Source organism: Tamandua tetradactyla, chromosome 1 (genome assembly GCF_023851605.1).
Source record: "Tamandua tetradactyla isolate mTamTet1 chromosome 1, mTamTet1.pri, whole genome shotgun sequence".
NCBI lineage: Eukaryota > Metazoa > Chordata > Mammalia > Pilosa > Myrmecophagidae > Tamandua > Tamandua tetradactyla.
Window position 1 is genome coordinate 113,572,743 of NC_135327.1, and position 23,735 is coordinate 113,596,477.

Genomic DNA, 23,735 nt, shown 5'->3' on the forward strand with positions numbered 1-23,735 from the left:
ATTTTTCCTAAACCTACATCAAAAAAATGTATAACATATTCTAGATTTTCAGATTTTCCAGGACTTAAGCCTTAACTAGGGTTTAGTAGGATACTACTTTGAATATGTATAAAACTAGTTAAAAATGCATGTAATAAAAGTTGACTCTAGGATATTTGATCATCTGGCAAATAAAGACTGCCACCTGTTAACAGGCTAGTGGCTCATATTGTTAAATGAGACAGAAAGCAAATTAAACATGTTTATGTCCCTTTCTTACAATAAGATCTATAAGAAATAGTGCACCCCAGTAAAAAAAAAAAACATACAGTTTTCAGTCAAAGCTGCTAATAAAAGCATTTTGACTTTTTACTGCATTTATTTTCCAAAGGAGGTATAGATAACACAACAAAAACTTATGAGTCAGAAGAGAGCTCTGAGGACTTCAAAGAGAGTAGAAGATGATGTATGTGTGTTAAACACTATGGAAAGGTGGGTCCAGCAAGTCCTTTGGCACTTGTTTAAAAGATGAAAAGTCTTATATAGTACAAAGAAAATGAAAAAGAAAAAACCTGAAAGCTTTCAAGTTACATTAAAGTTATTAGAAAATATGACAAAAAGTACATCAATTTTAAAGCAACTTCAAAAAGGACATGGGTAAACTAATTTATATTTTCTTCTAAGTAGTTTCCTTGCCTAAAAGCAAGTGAAAAGCTTCCATATAAAAAACAATGCAGAGAAAATATCTAAGTAACAAGGTACTTAAACAGAAGTATCCCCATGTTGCTTTTACAATGACCAGAGAATTTCACTAATAAAATAGAACAAATATACAAGGAATGGGGACCAATTCACTTCCTAACAAAGACACGTTAGAAAAAAGACTCCTCTGAGGTACCCCGAATTCAGATGCATTGCCATAGCAGAAGGTGGAAAAGAACTCATTTGCTATAAAATATTCACTGAGTTATCAACTGTGAACCAAACCCTGTGATAGATAGTGGACATACAGTGATGAGAAGAGCAGCTCCTGTCCACCTGGAGCCTTGAATTCATTAGACTACAGATACGGAACAATTACATGAGTAAGTAATTATAAATATGGAAAGTGTAACTAAGGTACAGTGTAAAACTATAGTCATATGCTGCTCAGAGTTTTCAAAAGCTCAACTACAATCTATTTATTAAAACTGCTTAAATATACAAGTGAATCATATTTTTATCTTATTAAAGATGAGGATAGGGAAAATGCCTAATAAATTTTTTTTAAAAACCCTCTTTTACTAATAATCAAAATTTCCCTAGCACATAAATAAAGAGAAAGGAATAATCCTAAAAAAACTTTCACACCTATTTATCTGAAAAAACTAATTGGCTGAAATATAAAGGGATTGTTTTTGCTGCTGGTGTACTAAAACTTTAATTAAAATAAGTGACTCTCTATTAAGATTAGGCTAAGATTTGATCCAATTAGCTTCTTTGAAAATTTTGTCAAGTTAGTAATGCTAGAGGCTGACACCAAAATGGGTATCCAAAAAGTATGTTCTAGGTCAAACAGCTATAGGTATTGATACCTAAATGTAGTTTAAAATTTATACATTAAATTTTATGCTAAAGTCTTCAATGTTTTCACAAGTGTGCAGCTTCATGCTCTTTATTAAAATTTCAACTGATCTAATAAATAAATAAATAAATAAATAAATAAATAAATAAAAAGGGTGGGCCACGGTGGCTCAGCAGGTAAGAATGCTTGCCTGCCAAGCCCGAGGACCTGGGTTCGATTCCTGGTGCCTGCCCATGTTAAAAAAAAAAAAAAAAAAAATTTCAACTGATCAAGTATTGGATGAAGGATTTTATTTTCAAACTTCAACCTCTGTGTGAGACCAAAGGAGGAGGAGTTCATTTGGTGCAAAATTTATATTTTGTGCAGCATATTAGCTAATTTAACTTGTATGGTCAATTTACTTTAACACCATAATTACACGAAATCTTGAATGGGACATGAGATCTTGCTGGTTTGTACAGGTTACTGTGATGCCCCAACATATCCCAGAGTAACTGGGCAGAGAATTAAAAAGTATCTGCAAAGTCCCCTTGGGGAATTGGGAAGAAAGGAGGAAATATTAAACTTACCCATCTGGGGAATTCCTGATAATTCTTGCAAGCAGCGGGGGTAACCAGTTCTACAGGATGAGCCCTCAATCTTGGGGCTCGCCTCTATGAAACTTATTCCTGCAAAGGAGAAGCTAAATCTACTGATTATGCCCAAGAGTCACCCCCAAAGAGCCTTCTTTGTTGCTCAGATGTAGCCTCTTTCTTTAAGCTAACTTTGCAGGTTAACTCACTGACCACCACCATATCCAACTTGTAGGACATGACTCCCAGGGGTATAAATCTCCCTGGCAACATGGGATTGACTCCTGGGGATGAGCCGGGACCCATCATCAATAGAATGAGAAAGGCTTCTTGACTAAAAGGGTGACGAGAGAAATGAGACAAAATAAAGTCAGTGGTTGAGAGATTTAAAACACTGATGTGAAGCTATTCTGGAGGTTATTCTTACGCATTATATAGATATCCTTTTTAGTTTATGGTGTATTGGAGTGGCTGGAGGGAAGTACCTGAAATTGTTGAACTGCGTTCCAGTAGCCTTGATTCTTGAAGACTATATAACTATATAGCATATACAATGTGACTGTATAATTGTGAAAAACTTGTGTTTGATGCTCCTTTTATCCAAGGTATGGACAGACAAGTAAAAAAAAATAAGGATAAAAATATTACATCTAGCCTCCAGTGTTTAGGAGCAGCTAGAAGGAAAATTCTGAGATGGTGGAATAGCAGCCATGACAAACTCTGGGAACTGCTCTGTTACTTAATGCTGAAATGTGCCATGAAAATTATTGTTTTTTTCTTTCTTTGCTTTGCATATATGTTATATTTTACAATAAAAAATTTTTAAAATGATTAAAACTGATCAGTATCAAGGCTTTGGGCAATAGAAAATGAGAACCTTCTCACTGGTAGAATACTTTCACACTAGTAACAGTCAACTTTAGTCTTAGTGGCTCTGGCTCACCTCAGTCTTTTCTCTTTCCTCTTCTATTTCACAATGTTAACTGCCCTTGGATTGTAAGTGAATTGTTAAATGGCTTCTATACTTTCTGTTCTACACTATATATATTTTAGGGTCAATTTCTTATCACTACAGTTTTCTTGAGGACACAGACCATGTCTTCATTTTGGTGTTCTATTCAGCCTCTAGCCCAATTTTTTACATTATTTATTGTTCAACAGACATAAATTGAAAAGAAATTAGCCTGATCATGGTTCCAGAGTAAGGCAGGGAGTCAGAAGTAGACACTGGAAAGTCTAAATTCCATGCAGCCGATTTCTACTGTTTAATACAGAGAACTACTCAACTAAGAAATAAATATGGCCAATTCCATATACACAGTAAATACTGAACAACAATTTTGAAAATTGTGAATAAAATATAAATTCATGCTACAATAAATAAATAAAAATTCATCTTACAGTACTGTGTCTTTACTGGACTCTGAAATTTTACCCAAGAGGACAGAAAAGGTTAAAGGTCATATCAGTGAGGCTGAGAACTGAATTATATGCCCCAAAAGTCATGGTCTGTCATCTCCAGGAACCTGCCCGTGCCAAAAAAAAAAAAAAAAAATCATGATCTGCCCTTTAAGAGCTGTGAGATAAGGCTGAAGATTAGCAAAATCAAAGTAGGTAGAATAACTGCAGAATTATTGGCTCCTCTATAGGTGTAGGGACAAAAAGAGTCTTAAAACTAGGAGATTACAAAACAGCAAGACAGACTGTCAGATGATACTAGATAGTAAAGGCATCACAGGGCAGTAAAAAAAGCAACCTATAAATCAATTAGCATTACCAAGTTCCTTTGGCCCCAGGCCAAAGAAATAACCCTGAAAATGTGAAAGGAAGAAGAAAATATTTGAAACTACAGTAGAAAGGACCACTACAATAAAATTCATAATTCAAAGAATAGAAACACATAACGTTTTAGGAATTTCAGTGAGAATACATACATTTTTTTACTCAAGTAATATAGGAGAGGGAAACACTATATATGCAAATATGGCACTTTACATTTAAAGATAGTCAAGGTTTTTAATTGAATTTACCGCTTTATACTCAGGCTTTTGTGAAGAAGAAAAAATACAATCCTCCCAGTACAAAAGAAGTTGTACTGGGCAGGCCACAGTGGCTCAACTGGCAGAGCTCTCGCCAGCCATGCCAGAGACCCGGGTTCGATTCCTGGTACCTGCCCAAACTAAAAAAAAAAAAAAAAAAAAGAATAAAAGAAGTTGTATTATGTTGTGATAAAAAAGGTTCCAGTCCCAAAGACTAAACATTTTCATTCTTACATTATATGGAAAAACGTTACTCTCAATATTGGTTATGAATACAGAAGTTACAGTTACTAGGAAGTCCTCACCAGAATAAAAATTATACATGTAAAAGTTATTATTTTATAATATGACATTACCATATATACTGAATATACAATGCAAAGCATAGGCTCAATAACTAAAAAATGAGTTGTATTAAAGCAAACTTTTGAAATAGACGTTGGCAATGAATGGTATCAACGGTATGGAGTTTGAAAGAATTTCTTAATGCAATTAAAATAAAAGGGGCTCTCCTTGCCAAAGTTTCTAATGAGAAAAGCCCTATAGCCACTGAGTGGATTCTGTAGATAAAGAGGAAGAGAGGAAAAACAGCAAGTCACTGGATTACAGAGACTGGCATATTAGGTAACAAAAGAACCTTTATTATTATTTTTATTTATTTTTTTACTTCATGTTTTTTAAACTTTTTTTAATTGTATAGTATAGCATATATACAGAGCAAAGAAATAAAAGAGCAATAGTTTTCAAAGCACTCTTCAGAAAGTGGTTACGGGACAGATCTCTGAGTTTGTCATGGGCTACCATACAATCCTCTCATATTTTTCCTTCTAGCTGCTCAGAATATAGGAGTCTAGTGAGCTTAAATACTTTTTTATCATCACAATTGACATTTTTTCCTTCTTTTTTTGTGAACAATAACATATATATACAAAAAAGCTATACATCTCCAAGCATAGCACCACAATTAGTTGTAGAACATATTTCAGACTTTGACATGGGTTACATTTCACAATTTTAGATTTTTACTTCTAGCTGCTCTAAAATACTGGAGACTAAAAGAGATATCAATTTAATGATTCAACATTCATATTCACTTGTTAAGTTCTAACTTCTATGTATAATTCTACCATCACCTTTGACGTTTCCATACCTCTCACTGGGATTGTTGGGGCTATGGCAATTCTAAATTTTTGATATTGGAAGGGTCTGTCACTAATATGGGGTAGGGAGATGAAATTATTTGATGTTCTGGAGAGGCTGAGCTAGGTTTCCGGACTTATCTGGACTAGGGACCCATCTGGAGGTTGTAGGTTTCTGGAAAGTTACTCTAGTGCCTGGAACCCTTGTGAAATCTTATATATTGCTCTAGGTGTTCTTTAGGATTGGCTGGGATGATCATGGTTGGGGTTGACAGGTTATGACAGATAGCAAGGTCTAAGCTTACATAAGAGCAACCTCCTGAGTAGCCTCTCAACTCTATTTGAACTCTCTCTGCCACTGATACTTTATTAATTACACTTCTTTTCCCCCATTTGGTCAGGATGTAATTGTTGATCCCATGGTGCCAGGTCTGGATGTCCCAGGTGGACATCCCTGGGAGTCTTCTCCCATGTGGCCAGAAAGATTTTCACCCCTGGATGTCATGTACCACGTAGGGTGGAGGGCAATGATTTTACTTGCAGAGTTGGACTTAGAGAGACTGAGGCCACATCTGAGCAACAACAGAAGTCCTCCAGAAGTAACTCTTAGGCATGCTTATAGGTAGTAAAGCTTCTATGCTACCTATATAAGCTTCACAAGTGTAAGCCTCATGATCGAGGGGATGGCCTATTGATTTGGGTGTCCCTAAAGTTTGACACAGTATCAGGGGATTCCCTGATGGTAAGATTTAATAGTTTCATAGTCTTTCTCCCCTCCCTCAGGAGACTTTGTCAATATTTTTGATTATCTGTCAACCGATTTTTAAATGGGGAAGAACCTTTATTTTTTAAGAGTCTATACTTCCTTCATATTACTTCTCTTCAATTAACTGAAAAAAGAAAAAAAAAGGGAAAAAAACCTGTGACTCACTCATAATTATGTGGCAAACACTGGGCTCAGCTGGCTAGGGAAGTAGTTGTTAACTCTATTTAGAATTCTGTGGGTGGGCTGACAAAGGTGGCTCAGTGACAGAGTGCTTGCTGGAGACCCGGGTTCAATTCCTGGTACCTGCCCATGCCAAAAAAAAAAAATTCTGTGGGCCTGTAAAAGACTCAGGCTTACCTTGTTTGGCCTACACTGAGGTTATTCTCCTGGTATTGTACTATTCAAATGACTGTCTCTGTATTTATGCTGCCAGTAATTCATTTAACCACTCAATCAAAAATCTACCATGTTCCATGCACAATATTCACAGTACACAAATATGGATGGATGAAAAAGACAACAGCACTGTGCTCAAAGAGAAAATAGACGGGGCATCGGAAATATTACTGCCTAGCAAGCCCTAGATTAGGCACTTTTAAAACTGCAGCTGGTTACTATGCTTGATCATCTGTGGCCAGTCTGGCACATACCCCACCACCACCATCTCTTGCTTAAGAATGGAAACCACATTTCCCAAAGTTCCCTTCCCTGTACAGTTCCATGTTAGTAATCTGAGATTTGAATAGTGTAAATAAAGTGAAATCCATTTTTCTCAGGAGTTTATGGGAGTCAAATTCTCAGCTGCTTCAGATGCTGCAGCCTTGCAAATCTTTCCATTAGCTCCCACTTCATAGCCATGGCAGGCATTGAAGACTTCCCCATGAACTCCCTTTTTCCACCCACCAACAGCGCTCTTCATCTGAGAAATTCACCTACAGGTTTTCTAACCTAACATCAGCTCCTCCTACCTGCTCGGTGCCACAGAGTAAGACATTCACTGTCAATTTTTCTGATGTTTAGCAGAGCTACCCTGACTTACATGGACAGGTTTTTTGACATCCATGCCCCTAGCTACGCCAAGAGTGGTATGACCCCCCTAATTCTCCACAAAGTGGCTTCTATTTTCCTGATCACATCCTTAGTGATACAGCAATTAAGCAGCTATAAGTGTGGGGAGCCTGTGATTCTGATCCAAGAAGATATGCCTGGAATAATTACTAGCAATCTTATCTAGAAAGGCAGTATAATGAAACAGCTAAAAGCATGAGTTCAGAAGCTACCTAAATTTGAATCCTATCTCTACCACTTACAAGCTGTATGCTCTTGGACAAGTTACCTAAACTCTTTTACTCAATCTCTCATCTTTAAAATGGTAATATTATTAGTAACTACTTCAAACAGTAGTTATGAGGATTATATAAAGCACATAGAAAATACTACATAAAGGTTAAATACAAATACACTTCTCAATTTCTTTCTCTTCTTTAGATTTAGTCCTCCACACACACAAAAAAAGCAATAGAAAAGATACTTGAAATAACTGGAGATAGGTTATTTGCAGAGCATATCTAAGATGTTACAAGGTCAAATCTGTGGATGGCTGGAAATAATAAATAAAAAAATTTCTAACACTAAATCATTCCTCTTTTACTTAACACTAGAATATTTCTATGTTTCTTGAACTATCCCCATACTACTTTTCCAAATGTCTCATTGATGATTTTTTGCTTTTGGACATAGACTAAAAAATCAACCAGATATTCAAAGTTCAAAATATGTAATCTCACAATAAAGGCAGACTCATGGCATGTGAAATGGGTTGGGGGTGGGGTGGAATATTGGGAGAAAGGTCAAAGGAGACTATCTCTTTAATTATACTGTAGAATTTCTTATCATGAAAAAGTATTCACATATTACTTGTATATTTATTATTTTATGTGAATATAATTAGTGCTACTTAACTGTACACTTTAAATGGTTTAAATGGCAAATTTTATATTATAGATATTTGACCACAATAACATTAAAAAAGAAAGAGAAAGAAAACCTACAAAAACACATGGAGGAAACAAATGGATATTGCTAGATGAAAGAAGCCAGTCTGGAAAAGCTTAGATACTATATGATTCCAACAACTATATGACATTCTAGAAAAGGCAAACTATAGAGACAGTTAAAAGATTAATGGTTGCCAAGGTTCAGCAGTTAGGGAATAGGAATGAATAGATGCTGCACAGGGCATCTTTAGGGCATGAAACCATTTATACAATACTGTAATGTATTGTATGAGATTATACATACACATTATACATACATGACATTATGCATTTTTCAAAAACCACAGCACCATACAACACAGAGTAAATTCTAATATAAACTATGGGCTTTAAGTAATGATATACAATATTGGCTCACTTATTATAACAAATGTGCCACACTAAAGCAAAATGGGAGTGAAAAGGAGTAAATGGAAACTGAACTTTTCACATAATTTTTTTATAAACCTAAAACTGTTCTAAAAGTATAAAGTTTATTTTTAAAAAAAGCAAACTAGCTAGATACTGAAAAAAAATTAAAGAAGCAGAACCAACTGCATGTCTCTTCCAAGACTTACCAGGACTTCCACTACAAACAAGAATTGCCCTGTGGGTGAAAGGGCATTCTCTGGACATATAAACTGTTCGACCCAAACAATGAGCTTGCTTGTTTACTAGTTGGGACAACATCTTTTCATTAAAAAGTAAAATCACTAGAAACTTATGAGACACTTTATTTCCAGATGGCCTCTGAGACTGTCTGACTTACAGATCCTTTATATGCCCAAGGTTCAGTTGGATACCAGTTTCCTCAACTTGGTCTTTGTTTACAGGACATAGGAGAGGTACCTTATGGATTAGATAGCAGAGGGGAAAAGCCAACAAATCCTTCTCTCCCTGATTGATGGCATGAAGCTGACCATAGCTAGAAGGCCATCTATCTATGCCTGCCAGCTTTGACCCTTCCCTATACATCAATATGGGACAGGCATGAAAGAATAAAAGCTATTCCACTCCATGTGGAGGGCATGAACAGAAATTCATGTATTCTCCACGTTCTAAGGAAGGCTAGAGAATTGGACCCTACCACAGTCAAAATGCTGAAGGAATAGCTATGAAATTAGGTTTTTAACAATACTAACATGCACCACAGTTCTTCATGGGTCTTAACTGTTTTAACAAAGGTTTTGAAATCTCACATCAAGATTATGGATATGTGTGCTTAGAATTTGAGAGAATTATTCATTCATTTAATATATAATCACTGTGAAACTATTCTATGTGCATTGTACTGGGGATACATTAAAGAGAAATTCTATATAGCCCTTGTTTTAAAATTTACAATCCAAAAGGAGTGTGGGTGGAGTTGAAAATAGTGTTAATATCGGCTTGTTGAAGGAAGCAAGGCAGCACAGCAGGTAAGGGTCTGGACACTGGAGTCAGACTACCTGGCTTCAAATCACAGCTCTACCACTTAATAGCTGTGTCTTCTTGATTAACTCAAACTCTTCTGCCTTGATTTCTTCAACTGTGAAATGAGAATGATAACAGAACTAATTTCTTAGGGTTGGAAGGATTAAATGAGGTAATTGCCTGGCACCTAGTAAAGGCTCAATAAATTATAGCTGTTGTTATTATCAATTTGAGCGGTGACAGAGATGAGTCAGATACATGGTTTTCCCAGATCAGGATTTTATTTACAGAAGTGCACATCTTTTCTCCGTAATGTTTACTTAAAATGGTTAGTGAGGAATACCATATTATCCAGTTTCCCTCAATAGTTTAATATGAAGATGTCACCTGGGATAGATTTAAATCTCCCTGGAAAGAGTTTGAAAGGGACCTTCTTGAGGGCAGGATCCATCAAGCTATCTTCCTCTTCTAGGACTCTGGGCCTCCTAATGTAGAACTTGACTATAATAGTTGTCTACTTTTCTCCTTTCTTCCAGACCAGAGAATGGATTTCCATTCAGTTATCCAGCAAATGTGGAGTGTGGGTTTTGTGGGTAAATAAGAAATTTAAACCATCTATCAAGAGTTTTATAGTATTTCATCTGAATGGCCTCAATTTGCCCTTCTTTAGTGAATCTGGTCACAGGGTCACAAAAGGATTAAAAGATCCCTGTGGTGGAGATTTAACTTATGCTTTTGAAAATCAAATCCATGGCTAATGCTGCAAAGGAATAAGTGAACTTACTATATCTGCAAATAACTAGCAACATAAATTTGCTTCCTTCCAACCCTGATCTAATACATGTTAAAAATGTCATTCCTTGATATGGTTCTTAGCTCAGACTCTCTGCATTGTGCCTCTTAAAGAGTGACTTTCAATTACATGAGGAAGACACTATCAAGGCTTGATATTCTTACTAATGACAATTCTTAATCAAAAGCATGATATTTCTATGAAGAAGTAACAAGATTAGAGTAAGAATAGTTTCTGTTCTTTGGTGGACAATGTTTGGACAAAGATGGATTTACTGGCTCTAACTCAAAGAAAAGAATATAGTCAAATTTTTTGCTTGCTAACTTGGTTGTTTTCCCCATCATTTAATTTCATTATCCCTCCCCCCCTCATGGATAATAACTCTTAGGAAATGTAGAGCCAAATTTAGCTGGGTTTTATTTTGTCTTGCTTTTAAATGTTCTTGCTTTCTGAATCATTATGACAGGTTCATAGGTTAATAGAGAATCTTTAACACTGTCATCATTACTTAAGCTCTCTTTTGTTAAAAATGTGGTTGAACATTCATTCATCGTTGGTGGGGATGTAAAATGGTACAGCTGCTGTGGAAAACAGTTTTACAGTTCTTCAGGAAACTAAGTATAGAATTACCATATGACCAGCAATCTCACTACTGTGTATATACACAGAAGAAATGAAAAACAGGGACTTGAACAAACACACTGACATACACAGAAGCATTATTTACAGTTGCCAAAAGAAGGAAGTGTCTATTATCTGATGAATGGAAAAACAAAATATGATATATACATATGATACTATATTAAGCCATAAAAAAGAATGAAGTCCTGATGCATGCAACATGGATGAACCTTGAGGACATTATGCTAAGTGAATAAGTCAGACAAAAAATGACAAATATTGCATGATCTCACTGATATGAACTAATTATAATAAGCAAACTCATAGAATTAGAATCTAGAATATATGTTGCCAAGGGATAGACTGGGGTAGAGAATTGGAAGTTGCTGCTTAATTTGTACATGACTTCTATTTAATTAGGTTAACTATGAAGTTTTGAAAATGGATAGTAGTAATGGTAGAACATAATTGTGAGTATAATTAATAGCAATTAATTATACATGTGAATGTGGTTAAGGGGGGAAATTTTAGGTCATTATGTTATTAGAATAAAGATTAGAATATAAATATAGGATTATATAACACAGTGAAGCCTATTGTAGATGATGGGCTATAGTTATAGTACAAGTATAAAAATGTTCTTTCATGAATGATAACATATACAACACTAACAGAAGGTGCTAATAAAAGGATGGTATATGGGGAAAATATATACCTAATGTAAATTATGGACTACAGCTAACAGTGCAGTTTTCATATTCTTTCATCAACTGTAACAAAGGTACCAAACTAATACAAAGCGTTAAGAACAGGGTGGTGTACAGGAATGCTGTATTTTTTACATGACTTTTCTGTAAATCTACTACTTCTCTAATAAAAAAAATTTTTTAAGTTGCTGAATTACAATTGTAAATTCTATCCAGCACCCAAATAACATTCGTCCACATAAAGTCCAACATTTTGAATTTGTCACTGTACAACACGGCTCCTCTCAGGTAGTTCTTGACAGATTTGAAGAGAAAGTTCATTATATTTGTTTGTTTTTCCCTAGAAAGTTTACTTAAGGCAAAAGTCTGCTGTAACTGCTAATAACTTATCAGAAGTCTGTTAATACACAGTATAATTGCTTATAGAGTCATTGTAACCAGAGTGTAAAGAAGTGGCTTCACTGAATATAATATATACTAGACTGTGTCTTTGGAACAACGATTACCATTCCTAAGTGTAACCTGCTAAATTCTAGAGATCTCTAGGATCTAAATTATGTAAAAATAAAAACATTCTCTGGGTAAGGAACTGAGAAAAAAATTTTAATTTAAAAATAATTCTATCAAATTTTCAAAATATTGATAAAAAGAGAAACACATCACAACGAAGGAAGACATTTTCTTCAGACTTCTGAAGAATGCGTCCCCTTACCCTCTTTCCCTTGCAATACCCTCTTTCCCTTACAATAAACCTTTTCCTAACCTCAAAAAAAACTTTTTTTCTTCAAAATATTGATGGTAAACCTGACATGAGATAGCATTAAATATCAACCAGAGAAAATCTCCATGTTTATATAGGAAGGACACTTTTGAAGTACAATATTTTCATTCTCGCACTTAGTAACAGCTTCTCTAACCCATTTTTTTTTTCTCTAACCCATTATTTTAATTTTATTTTTGCATGGGCAGGTTCCAGGAATCGAACCCAGGTCTCTGGCATGGCAGGAGAGAACTCTGCCTGTTGAGCCACCATGGCCCACTCTAATTCATTATTTTTAATAGCAGATGTTATATTTTTTTCAAGTAACTTTTCTTGTTAATCTTTTCATCAGCTTTGAGTAGAAAAAAATCTAGAAGAAAATAATACTCGGAGTACTCACTCTGACAAGTAACTAAATCTCATTGAAACTACTGTCTCAAAAGTGCTCTATTTGTTCAGATTTCTAAAAATCCTTATTAAGGAGCCCAGATTAGAACAAAATGAAAAATTACTTTTTAAAGTATCCAAATAATAAAAATATAGTAAGGCTTGCCAAAGGTTTCTATTCCTAGTTTACCTCTCTGGCCTTGATGAATGCTAACCGCCTGTCAGCAGGAAAAAAGGATGCTATTCTTCTAACAGCAACTTTGTGTGGCACAAAGCCAGCAAGAAGCACAAAGATTGAGTGCATGGGCCCATTTCTCAACACTGATCAAACGAAATGAACAGATCAAAATGACATTACTTGTTTAATCAAAAAAGCTGAGATGCAATCAATCATATGTTTCAGATAAATTTGGACTGACTAGGTTGGAAAAGAAAAAAATAGAAAAGAAAACCACAATGTTCATCTCCATCTTCATACTCAATTTAAAAGTTTTTACTTATTTTTCCCAGAGCAGGTTTCAAAATATTCACACTTTGGAGGAAAGAAGCAAACCACCATAGAAGAACAACAAAACATTTATTGGTGGCTTACGTATATACATACTATCAGTGTACTTACTGATTTGCTGCTTCTAATTTTTTTCTTTTCTCTGTTTTATTTAATATGAACTTCCTCATGGTAGAATAACCTTAAAACATTTTATTAACTTCTACATCACTACGGCTCTGTGAATGACAGTAGTGATGTCGATATTCTCGTACAAGCTTGAAAACTATTCCATTCTATTGAAAACACAAAGAAAAGGAGTGTTGAATCCAGTATTACATATGAATGGATTCAGTTATGGAAATTAATAGGCAGATTCATTCCTGGCTTGCCAAAAATAGCTCTATGCTGAGGAAAGAAACATAACATTCTGGTATCAGATTAGAGCACCATATTCCCAATTATACTCCTCAATAAAATAAAAGTTTTAAAACAATTTCATTCATATCCCAGCTAACTGCTCTTCTAACAGAACACAAAAAAAGACACAAGTTATTAATTCCAGCTATGTGGGTTTGATTCCTACTCTGCTACTTACTATCTGTAAAATTATAGGAAAGTTACTTAACCTTCCTATGCTGGCGTCTCTTTTTCAGTAAAATTGGAGTAATAAAGTACTAACCCAACCCACAGAGTTTTTATTTTTTTTAAAAGAAGGAGGAGGATGGGGGACTGAGTACAGTACCTTGCTTTCAATAAATCTTAACTATTATTATTAAAACATCTTACATAAAGCTAAATTAGTCCCCAACTTACTCTTCTGACTTGCCTACCTTTGAAAAATATAATGGAGTAAATACCTAATGGTCAAGTACTAGCAATTTATATACAAAAGAGACAAAATGGATGGACTTATTAGTCATATGAATAAACAGAAGTTCAGTGAATAGTAGCAATATACTGGGACTTATTCAAATATTCCAATGCATGAATTCCTTCTTTCCTCCTTTCACTCCCTTAGTACCACCATGATGTTGTTATTATAATTATTATTATTTTTGTATACTGTATGGTAAGGGTTACATTTCATTCTTTTTTCATGTGAATATCCCCCTATTGCTAGCACCAATTGTTGAATTTTTGTTTGTTTGCTTGTTTGTTTGGAAGTGCATGGATCAGGAATCAAACTCAGGTCTCTTGCATGGCAGGCAAGAATTATACCACTGAACTACCCTTGCATTCCAACTTGATAATGTCATTTCCAAACATACAAATATAAAGTATAAAAAGTGAGAAAGTAATAGCAGGGGGTTTAGAATCTTTTCTTGGTGTTTCACCAACCAGTACCTACAAAAGAAGTATAAAACTTTTAAGCAAGGAAACTAGAGAAAAAGAATTAGATGAAAGGAGTTGGATTAAATAAGAAAATTTTAAAGTTTCCTTGTAATTCTAGGATGGAAAAGCAGATATGAAAATGGGAAAAAAAACAGAGGGGGCATTAAATTATTAAAAGATCATCTTTTATCTTATATAATACTGAACCATTGGCACATAGATATTACTATAATATAGATCATTCTCTACCATATCATAACTCCAAAGTTAAAGAAGATAATACTGATCATAAGTATTTCTTTAAACAATAAAGAAATGAGAAAAAATATTTCAAAAGAGGATATTCTTTGTAGACATAGACATATGAAGCAATAACAACTCTTCCCTAAAATCTTAAGAATATACACATTGATATCAGCCATAGAAAATATTTAAGAAATATAAACTAGCAGGTTTATTCAAAGAAGGAAATTCTCTCTACTTCATTTATATACAAAGTATGGTTGTAAGCCTAAAACAATTTTTTCAACTAGCAGTGACCACAAATAAAATAAATATTTTAAGTTGATCTATTTACAGCAGCCAAAAACAATTTCAATTATCTAAGAATTAACAATTCCCAGATTTGCCTCATCAATTTTAAATGGGCCCACAACACAAAACCAAATGCAATAATCTAGGTGACTTCTCATAAATAAAATCTTTTAAGAGATTACAAAATAGGGGTCACTGTGGATTAAAGAAAACTCATAAGAAAACCATTATTTTAAGAAAAAAAAATAAAGATTCTCTAAACTAAGATAGGTAACAAAACAAATGATGACAACTAGCTGAAAACATATACCTTGGAAGAAGAAAGATTTTTAAGATACTGTTTGCCTTGTCTCAGGGTAGAGAAAAATAAAATCCGTAACTGCAAGCTAGCCCTTATGAATTTGGAGTAGATTCACACTACACATGCAATGGAAAACATACACATGCCAAACTTATTTAAAATTATCTCTGGTTGGTAGAGCCTCCAGGCACCTGAAAAAAATATAAATGCCTTCTGAAAGAAATTCTTTAAACTCTGTCCTCTAAGAATTTTCAGTGAGCAAAAGACCAGCAACCTGACAGTAAAACTGGGAAAAGTCTTGAATTTACATTTCCCAGAAGAGGAAACAAAAATATAAATACTCAAAGTCATTTGTATTCAATGAAATGAAAAATAAAATGGTGCAATACTATTTTACGCATATTCTGTTGAAAAACATTAAAATGCTGTATAAAATAAGTTTGTGAAACAACAGAAACTTTTAAACACTATCCATTGCTGGTATAACTATAAATTGGTTTGGATAACAACTGGTATTAGCTAGAAGAACCGAAGATGCAGATACATATAGACTCAGCAAATCTAAACCTTAGTATATACCTAACTTCTTGTTGCCATGCTCCAGAAGACATTTACAAGAACACTGAAATTAGTACTGCTTGTAACAGAAAAAGATGGAAACACTCAACTGTCCATCAACAGAGCAAAATATAAACTAAATAATTATATAGTCTTTCAACAGAAAACTTTATATAACTGAAAATGAATGGAAATACAGCTACATGGATCACCAGGCATCATTAGTATAATGCTGGTCAAAATAAGCTACAGAAGAAATAAATTTGAGTTTGTCATATTAAATTCAAGACTTACAAAAGTAAACATAATATTATTTATGAATTCATACATTCGGAATGTAATTAATAAGAAAAAAAGAAGAAAATAAATATAAAGTTGGGGAAAGAGGTAAACTCTGGGCAAGAAAGGTAGGGAGGTTCACAGGGAATTTAGAAGGCTTTTCTAACGTTCTATTTTTTAAGCTGCTGATCATTATTATTATCCTTTACATCAAACATATTAACCATCAGCTCTCAGGTATATATATGGAATATTTTAAAATGTAAAAATTAAATTTCTTAAGAATAACCAATAGCAATATAAACATTTCTTTTTTTTTTTTTTGGTTCCTGAATATATGCTGTCCCTCTGTCTTTCTTACCCTCTTAAATTTTGGTCATAGAATGATATGATGACTGATAAAAATGGAATAAATTACCGTGTTTCTTATTGGAATCTTCTTGGGTTCTGGTGGCACATCCTGTGGAACAAATTTCACTGGTTCCTTAATCTGCCTCCTTGATCGTTTGGTCCCATCTGGTAAGGTTTCCATGGACATGTCTGCTTCCATGTCACTGCTTCCTGCCTGGTCACATTCTGAGCACTGCCTATATAAAGGGTGGGGGGGGGGAAGGAATGTAAGTTTATATATTTATTCTTACTTTTTAGCTTTAACTATAATTTCTATAAACATAAAATCAGGCATATATGCCAAATATATAAAAGTATGCACAGGTAGATATGGTGATGGGGTATCTAATGACTACACACAGAGAAATGCAAATACACTCCTCTAGGAATGACTTCCATGGATTAAAATATAAAACAATTCAATCTATCCCCATAAGAATGTATTCAACAAAGCTGCATGTTTAAGGAAATCGGCATAAGAGATTCAACACTGATTAAAAAGGCAGTTTCCCTTTGAAAATCATGACATATACCATGATACTTGAAAATCAAAATTCTTCATTAGCTCTGACTCTACTCCTTGCCACTGTGATATCTTTAATCTCAGTGCAGATTTATGCTGACTATTCCACCTAAAGAAAACTCCATAGAAAGAGACCATTGAAAAAGAAATAGATATTTTAGTTGGTATTCCACACTACTTCTACAAGGTGAAATATAAATTTACTTACTAAAGGAATTTGCAAAAACGGCATTCATGAAACATTTTTTAAAATATGGGTAATATTAAAAGATAATCGAAGCTGAAACTTCAGTCTAGATTGGTGCTGTAAACAGAACTTTCTGTGGTATTAGAATTATCTATACTTGTACTGTCCAATGCAGCAGCCACTAGCTATATATAGCTAATGAGCACTTGAAATATGACTGGTGCAATGAGTAACTGGGATTTTAAATTTAATTTTAATTAATTTAAATTCAAATAGCTACATGCGGCTAGGGGTACCATCTGGACAGCAGAGATCTATACAGTGACAGGTAGGAATCTTTATATTGCCAATTATAAAAGTCCATTTCAAAAGCACATAGCCAGGGGGATACAAGTTGCTCAGTGGTAGAATTATCGCCTGCCAGGAGGGAGACCAGGTTCAATTTCTACTCCATGCAGTCCACTCTGCCCCCCTCCCCAAAATTCAACAAATGGTGCTGCAATAATGGGATAGTCACACAGAAAAAGAACGAAACTGACCCCCACTATACAGCATACAAAGAAAAAATAACACTTATAGCCAAATGTTAAAACTAAATTTTTCTTCATATATACTTTCAATTTAAAAGAATCATCTGGAAGTAGTTCTCCAAAAATGTAATTCATAATAATCTCTTTATAAAAAATGGTTATAATACATAAAATGTATTTGATATTTAGTTTACATTTATTTATATCAGAAATTTTAAACTGAACTCATAATTCTCTTGAATATATTCAAAGTTCTCTTTTCATTTGAAATCATTCATTGTCAAAATTTATCTCACTCTCACTCATTAATGCTATAAACTTAATATCAACCAAATATTTATTTTTAAAAAGTGAATTGATTGACTAGTCTTAAAAAAAAAGGGAATTGAATTTTGAACTTCAATAACAGTTAATTCAAAGTGCCATTAGTTTTGCTACTATAAACACATTAAGTGTTGAAATGTTGCCTAAGTTTCTCAAATGTTATCTAAGTTTAATTTAATTTTTAAAATGCATGTGTTTTGGGGATATATAAACAACTACCTTTTGAAGATGAATTCTTTTGCTAACTTAATTACTTTCCCCCTTCTTTCTCTTTTTGTAGCATTACCCTTGTAAGGACATTCTCTACTTCTCATGCTCATTCCCACCCCCACCAAATATAATACATTGAGGTGACAAAGAAATTTGCTCCAAACCAAGCAAACAACATAAACGTTATACACTGAAGAACACAAAACACTGAACTCAAAAACAAAAAACCTAAACTAAATGTAGAATTTATCCATTCCTATTTCAAAGCAACTTCCATTTAATTATTACAGTATACAGAATCTACGCAGTTGGACACATTACTTTCTCACCACTTTTTCTACAATCTGTAAAACACTAGAGAATCCATCTAATACATATTCCTTAAATATGAAAAAGTGTCTCTGCTGAATTCTTGGTACACAAGATCCAAAGAAATAATAGCTTAGAAAAAGCCACATCCCGTCCAATTCAATGGAATCAAATATTATTTTGGGGGGAGTCCAAGTTATTTTTCATTATGTCAAAACATATCCCTGGTTTCTTTAATAACCCCCTAAGCTACTATTATCCATGAACTTAACTAAATTCACCTTACTTGAATGCTTTTACTTAGTACACTCTATCAGGAAAGAAAGTCCTATAATTTACAATTTCCATACAAAAATAATACATATAAACTTAAAAAGCAAAACACTCAATTAAGTAAAGGGTTGTTAAAGTATAAATGATAAAAAACTCCTGTCAGGAATTGATACAAAGAAAAATCTTCATGCTGTAATACCAAGAAATTTTTCTCAATTTGCTACACCTTTTTAATCTCTAGCACCATACAATTAATGTTCAGAATGACACAAGGGGATTGCAAGAATCTTAACTGCTAAATAAAAATTTTAATGTATAATAAACTAGGATGTGTACTAATTCTATTTACGTAACTTTACATAAATCAAAGAAAAAAGTATTTTATGAATCATTAACTGTAATACGTTCTGTAATATTCCATTTCCCAAATAATGTATGACTTCCTTTCTTCCCCTCCACAAATTATCTCTCTCAATCCTGCCGCCAAACTCAACATCCTAATCATAGATTTTTCTTATCTGTTAAGACTTGCCCATATTTATCCCTGTTTTAAGAAGAAAATCTTGATGGATGCCTACTTAAACCTTCAAGAGTGAGCTCAAATATCATCTCAACAGTCAAATCACACCCCAGTTCCTCCTGTCTGTGCATTGTGTGAGGTCTCTTTGAAGAGCATCCAACTTTTAAAGTTTGTTTTTTGTAATTATTAAACCACAATAAAATGTTAAACTAATAGCTGGTACATATGTATTATTATATATACAGTAAATGCCCCATCTTAACACTGGGATTACTATTCAGAGTTCATGGGATCCCTGGCCCTGGCACTGTGGGATCAACAACGCCATCCTGATCAAAAGAGGGAAAAGAAGTGTAACAATTCAGGTATCAGTGGCTGAGAGTTCATAGAGAGTCAAGAGGCTACTCTGGAGGTCACTCTTATGCAAGCTTCAGTTAGACATTGCTACCTAACATAACTTGCCAAACTCCAACCAGAACCATTCCAGCCAATCCTGAAGAACATCTAGGGACATATATAAGATTCTACAAAGGTTCCATGCACTTTCCAAGACCTACAACCTCCAGATCAGTTCCGGACCAGATAAGTCCTGAAACCTAGAGGGGCCAGCCTCTCCAGAACATCAGCTCATTCCATCTCCATACCCCATATTAGTAATAGCCCCTTCCACATGAAAAAGTTAAAATGGCCATAGCCCAAATATCCCTAAACAGCGGGAGAAAGATCAAAGATGATGGAGTTCTACAGAGAGGGTAGAGTTTAAAAACAAGTATGATTGCTGAATCATTATACTGATATTTCTTTTAGTCTCCAGTATCTTAAAGCAGCTAGAAATAAAAACCTAAAACTGTAGAATTGTAACCCATATCAAACTCTGAAATCTGTTCTACAACTAATCGTTGCGCTGTCTTTTGAAATTTATTGCTTTTTTGTATATGTAATTTTTCAATAAAAAAAAAAAGTCGATTGTGATGGTAAAAAAATATTTAGTCCTTCCAGCCTCCAATGTTCTGGAACAGCTGGAAGGGAAAATCTGAGATGATGGAATGATAGCCTATGACAAACTCTAGGATCTGCCTACAACTATTTGTCGAAGACTGCTTTGAAAACTGGTGCTTTTTCAAATGAGACAAAATAAAGTGTCAATGGCTGAGAGATTCCAGAGTCGAGAGGTTATCCCAGAGGTTATTCTTACGCATTAAACAGGTATCACCATTTCAGTTAAGGCATAACAGAGAGGCTGCAGAGAACTGCCTGAAAATGTACAGCTGCGTTCCAGTAGCTATGTTTCTTAAAGATGACTGTATAACGATAATAGCTTTTGCAACGTGACTGTGTGATTGTGAAAACTTGTGTCTGATGCTTCTTTTATCTACCTTACGGACAGATGAATAAAACAAATGGATTAAAAATAAATAAATAATGGGGGAACAAATGTCAAAATAAATTTAGTAGATTGACATGCTAGTGATCAATGAATGGGAGGTGTAAGGGGTATGGTATGTATGAATTTTTTTTCTGTTTTCTTTTTATTTCTTTTTCTGAATTGATGCCAACATTCTAAGAAATGATCATGATGATGAATATACAACTGTGATAAAAAAAAGCATGCTCATATGATGTTAATTGGTTTTATTAATTAAAAAAACTATTGCTGTTTCTTTCTTTGCTTTGTATCTATGTTATATTATACAATAAAGAAGGTTAGTTAAAAAAAAGAGTCCATGGGTATGGGACTCTTGGTGTTGGTTGTGCTGTTTCTCCTTTTACTTTATTTTTTAATTGTTCTTTTTTTTTCCTTCTTCCTTTCCCTCTTTCTTTGTAGAAGAAATGGAAATGTTCTCCTATAGAATATGATGGTGAGTGCATAACTTTGTGGTTATACCAGGAACCACTGATTGTTTATTTAGGAAGGATTGCAAGGTGTGTGAATAAAACTGTTTGAAAAATAAACAGAAATATACAAGTACTAGAGAGCAGAGAGAGTGAGGTACTGTTCCCTATTCATTATTGGTAAGGAAGCAGAATGGTGCAGCCCATCTGTATGGCAGTGAGGTAGTTCCGCAGGAGGCAAAAATATAGGACTGCTATATAGTATAGGACTCTGCAATCCCATTATTAAGTATTTACTTGAAAGAACTGAAAGCAAGGATACAAACAGACATTCACACACTGGTGTTTATGGCAGAGGGATCCACATTTCAATGGATGGAGGCTCCCTAAGGTACATCGACTGATGAACGGAAGGGTGAACTGTGGTGTATACATACAATGGAATATTGAGCAGCTGGCAAGAAAGAATGAAGTTGTGGGGCATGTAACTAGGTGAACTGACCTTGTTTTAGTTTGTAAGCTGCCGGAACATAACATATCAGAAATGGAACAGCATTTAAAAAGGGAATTTATTAAGTTGCAAGTTTACAGCTCTAAGGCTCTGAAAATGTCCAAACTAAGGCATCCAGGAAAAGATAACTTGATTCAAGAAAGGTTGATGGTTCCAGAACACCACTGTCAGCTGGAAAGCACATGGCGACCACTGTCATCTGGAAAGGACATGGCTTTTCTGGGGTACATGACAAATTCTAACCAGCACAGACCTTGAGGACAGTATGTTGAGTGAAACAAACCAAAAACAAAAGAGGAAAAATGTGGAAATATTAAACTTTCCCACCTGGGGAATTCCAGATAGTCTCACAAGCAATAGGGACTACCAATTTAAATAAGCCAAGACTTCGATCTTGGGGCTTGGCCTTATGAAACATTTCTGCAACAGAGAAGCTAAGCCTACTTATAATTATGCCTAAGAGTCACCCCTAGAAAACCCCCTCTGTTGCTCAGATGTTGTCTCAGATGAAGCCAACTCTGCAAATAAATACATCAACTCCCCACTATGTGGGATATGACTTCCAGGGATTTAAATCTTCTTGAAAACATGGGATATGATTCTCAGGGATGAGCCTGGCCCTGGCATCGTAGGATTGAGAAAGACTTCTTGACAAAAAGGGTGAAAAATTTCAGTTGCTAAGAAATTTCTAACAGTCGAGAAGTCATTTTGGAGATTATTCTTATGCATTATATACATATTCCTTTTGAGTTCCTAGTGTATTAGAATAGCTAGAAGGAAATGCCTGAAAGTGTTGAACTGTAATCCAGTAGACTGGATTCTTGATGATGAATGTATAACTATATAGCTTTTATCAAGTGACGAATGACTGTGTGATTGTGAAAACCCAGTGACTGACACACTGTTTATCCAGTATATGGGCAGATGAGTGAAAAACTAAAGACAAAACAAAAAAATGAATAATGGGGGGGGGGAGATAAGGGGTATGGAATGTCTTTGGTGTTCTTTTTTCTTTTTTTCTTGGACTAATGAAAATGTTATAAAATTGAATCTGGTGATGAGTACACAACTATAATGATGATACTGTGTGCCACTGATACTTTGGATGGATTGTTTGGTGTGTGAATATATTTCTATAAAATTGGATTAAAAAAAAAATAATAGTCACCAGGAGATAGCTGGTGAAAATTCATCTTATTTCTTGGATAACTGAAGAATTAAAAAAAAAGTTAATGGGGAGTGAAAGGAGAGAAAAATATTTCAAATGGACAAATTATCAAGAAAAATGCAACTGTAAGTGCCTGAGAGAGTTTATGCTATATGTTTTCTTCTAATAAAAGAATAAACAAATGAATATATCCAGAGAGTAAAGGATATAACAAATATGACTCAATTCTATGTCAAAGAAATGCTTCACATAATTAGAAAAGACAAGACTAGTTCTGAACAGACAGATGGATAGGAATATACATTCTAAAATTAAAAGAACTGTTAATTATTTGAGCTATTTTACTAAAGTAAGCCCTTACTATTTATATCCTAACACACTTGTCCTAGAAATTATTTAAAGTGGTGTGCAATATTGTGCACGTGTGCATATATATATATATATGTGTGTGTGTGTATGTATAACTATGTATTTACACACACATATATATAAGTATAAACAAGATAACAAACTAAAAATGAGACAAATATATTCTAAATACTGATGGGGGGACAAATAAAATGAAGCCTGGATTACAACTTTACTTGCCTCACACTCTCTGATGAATTAATCACCCACTTAATATTCTCTCCATCTGCTTTGCACATCCCAAACCCAACCTAAGAAGCCCCTACCTTTTCTATTCTC

At 34.3% G+C, this 23,735-nt stretch overlaps 1 protein-coding gene across 3 annotated transcripts in view; it reads right to left on the minus strand.

Moving 5' to 3' along the window:
* Positions 1 to 23,735, minus strand: part of PHF14 (PHD finger protein 14) — a 236,051-nt gene that overhangs the window by 109,951 nt on the left and 102,365 nt on the right. For all 3 annotated transcript variants that reach the window (XM_077122758.1, XM_077122768.1, XM_077122776.1), the window contains exon 14: positions 16,689 to 16,857. In XM_077122758.1, the coding sequence (XP_076978873.1) occupies positions 16,689 to 16,857 (169 nt within the window). The remainder of the gene's footprint in view (positions 1 to 16,688; positions 16,858 to 23,735) is intronic.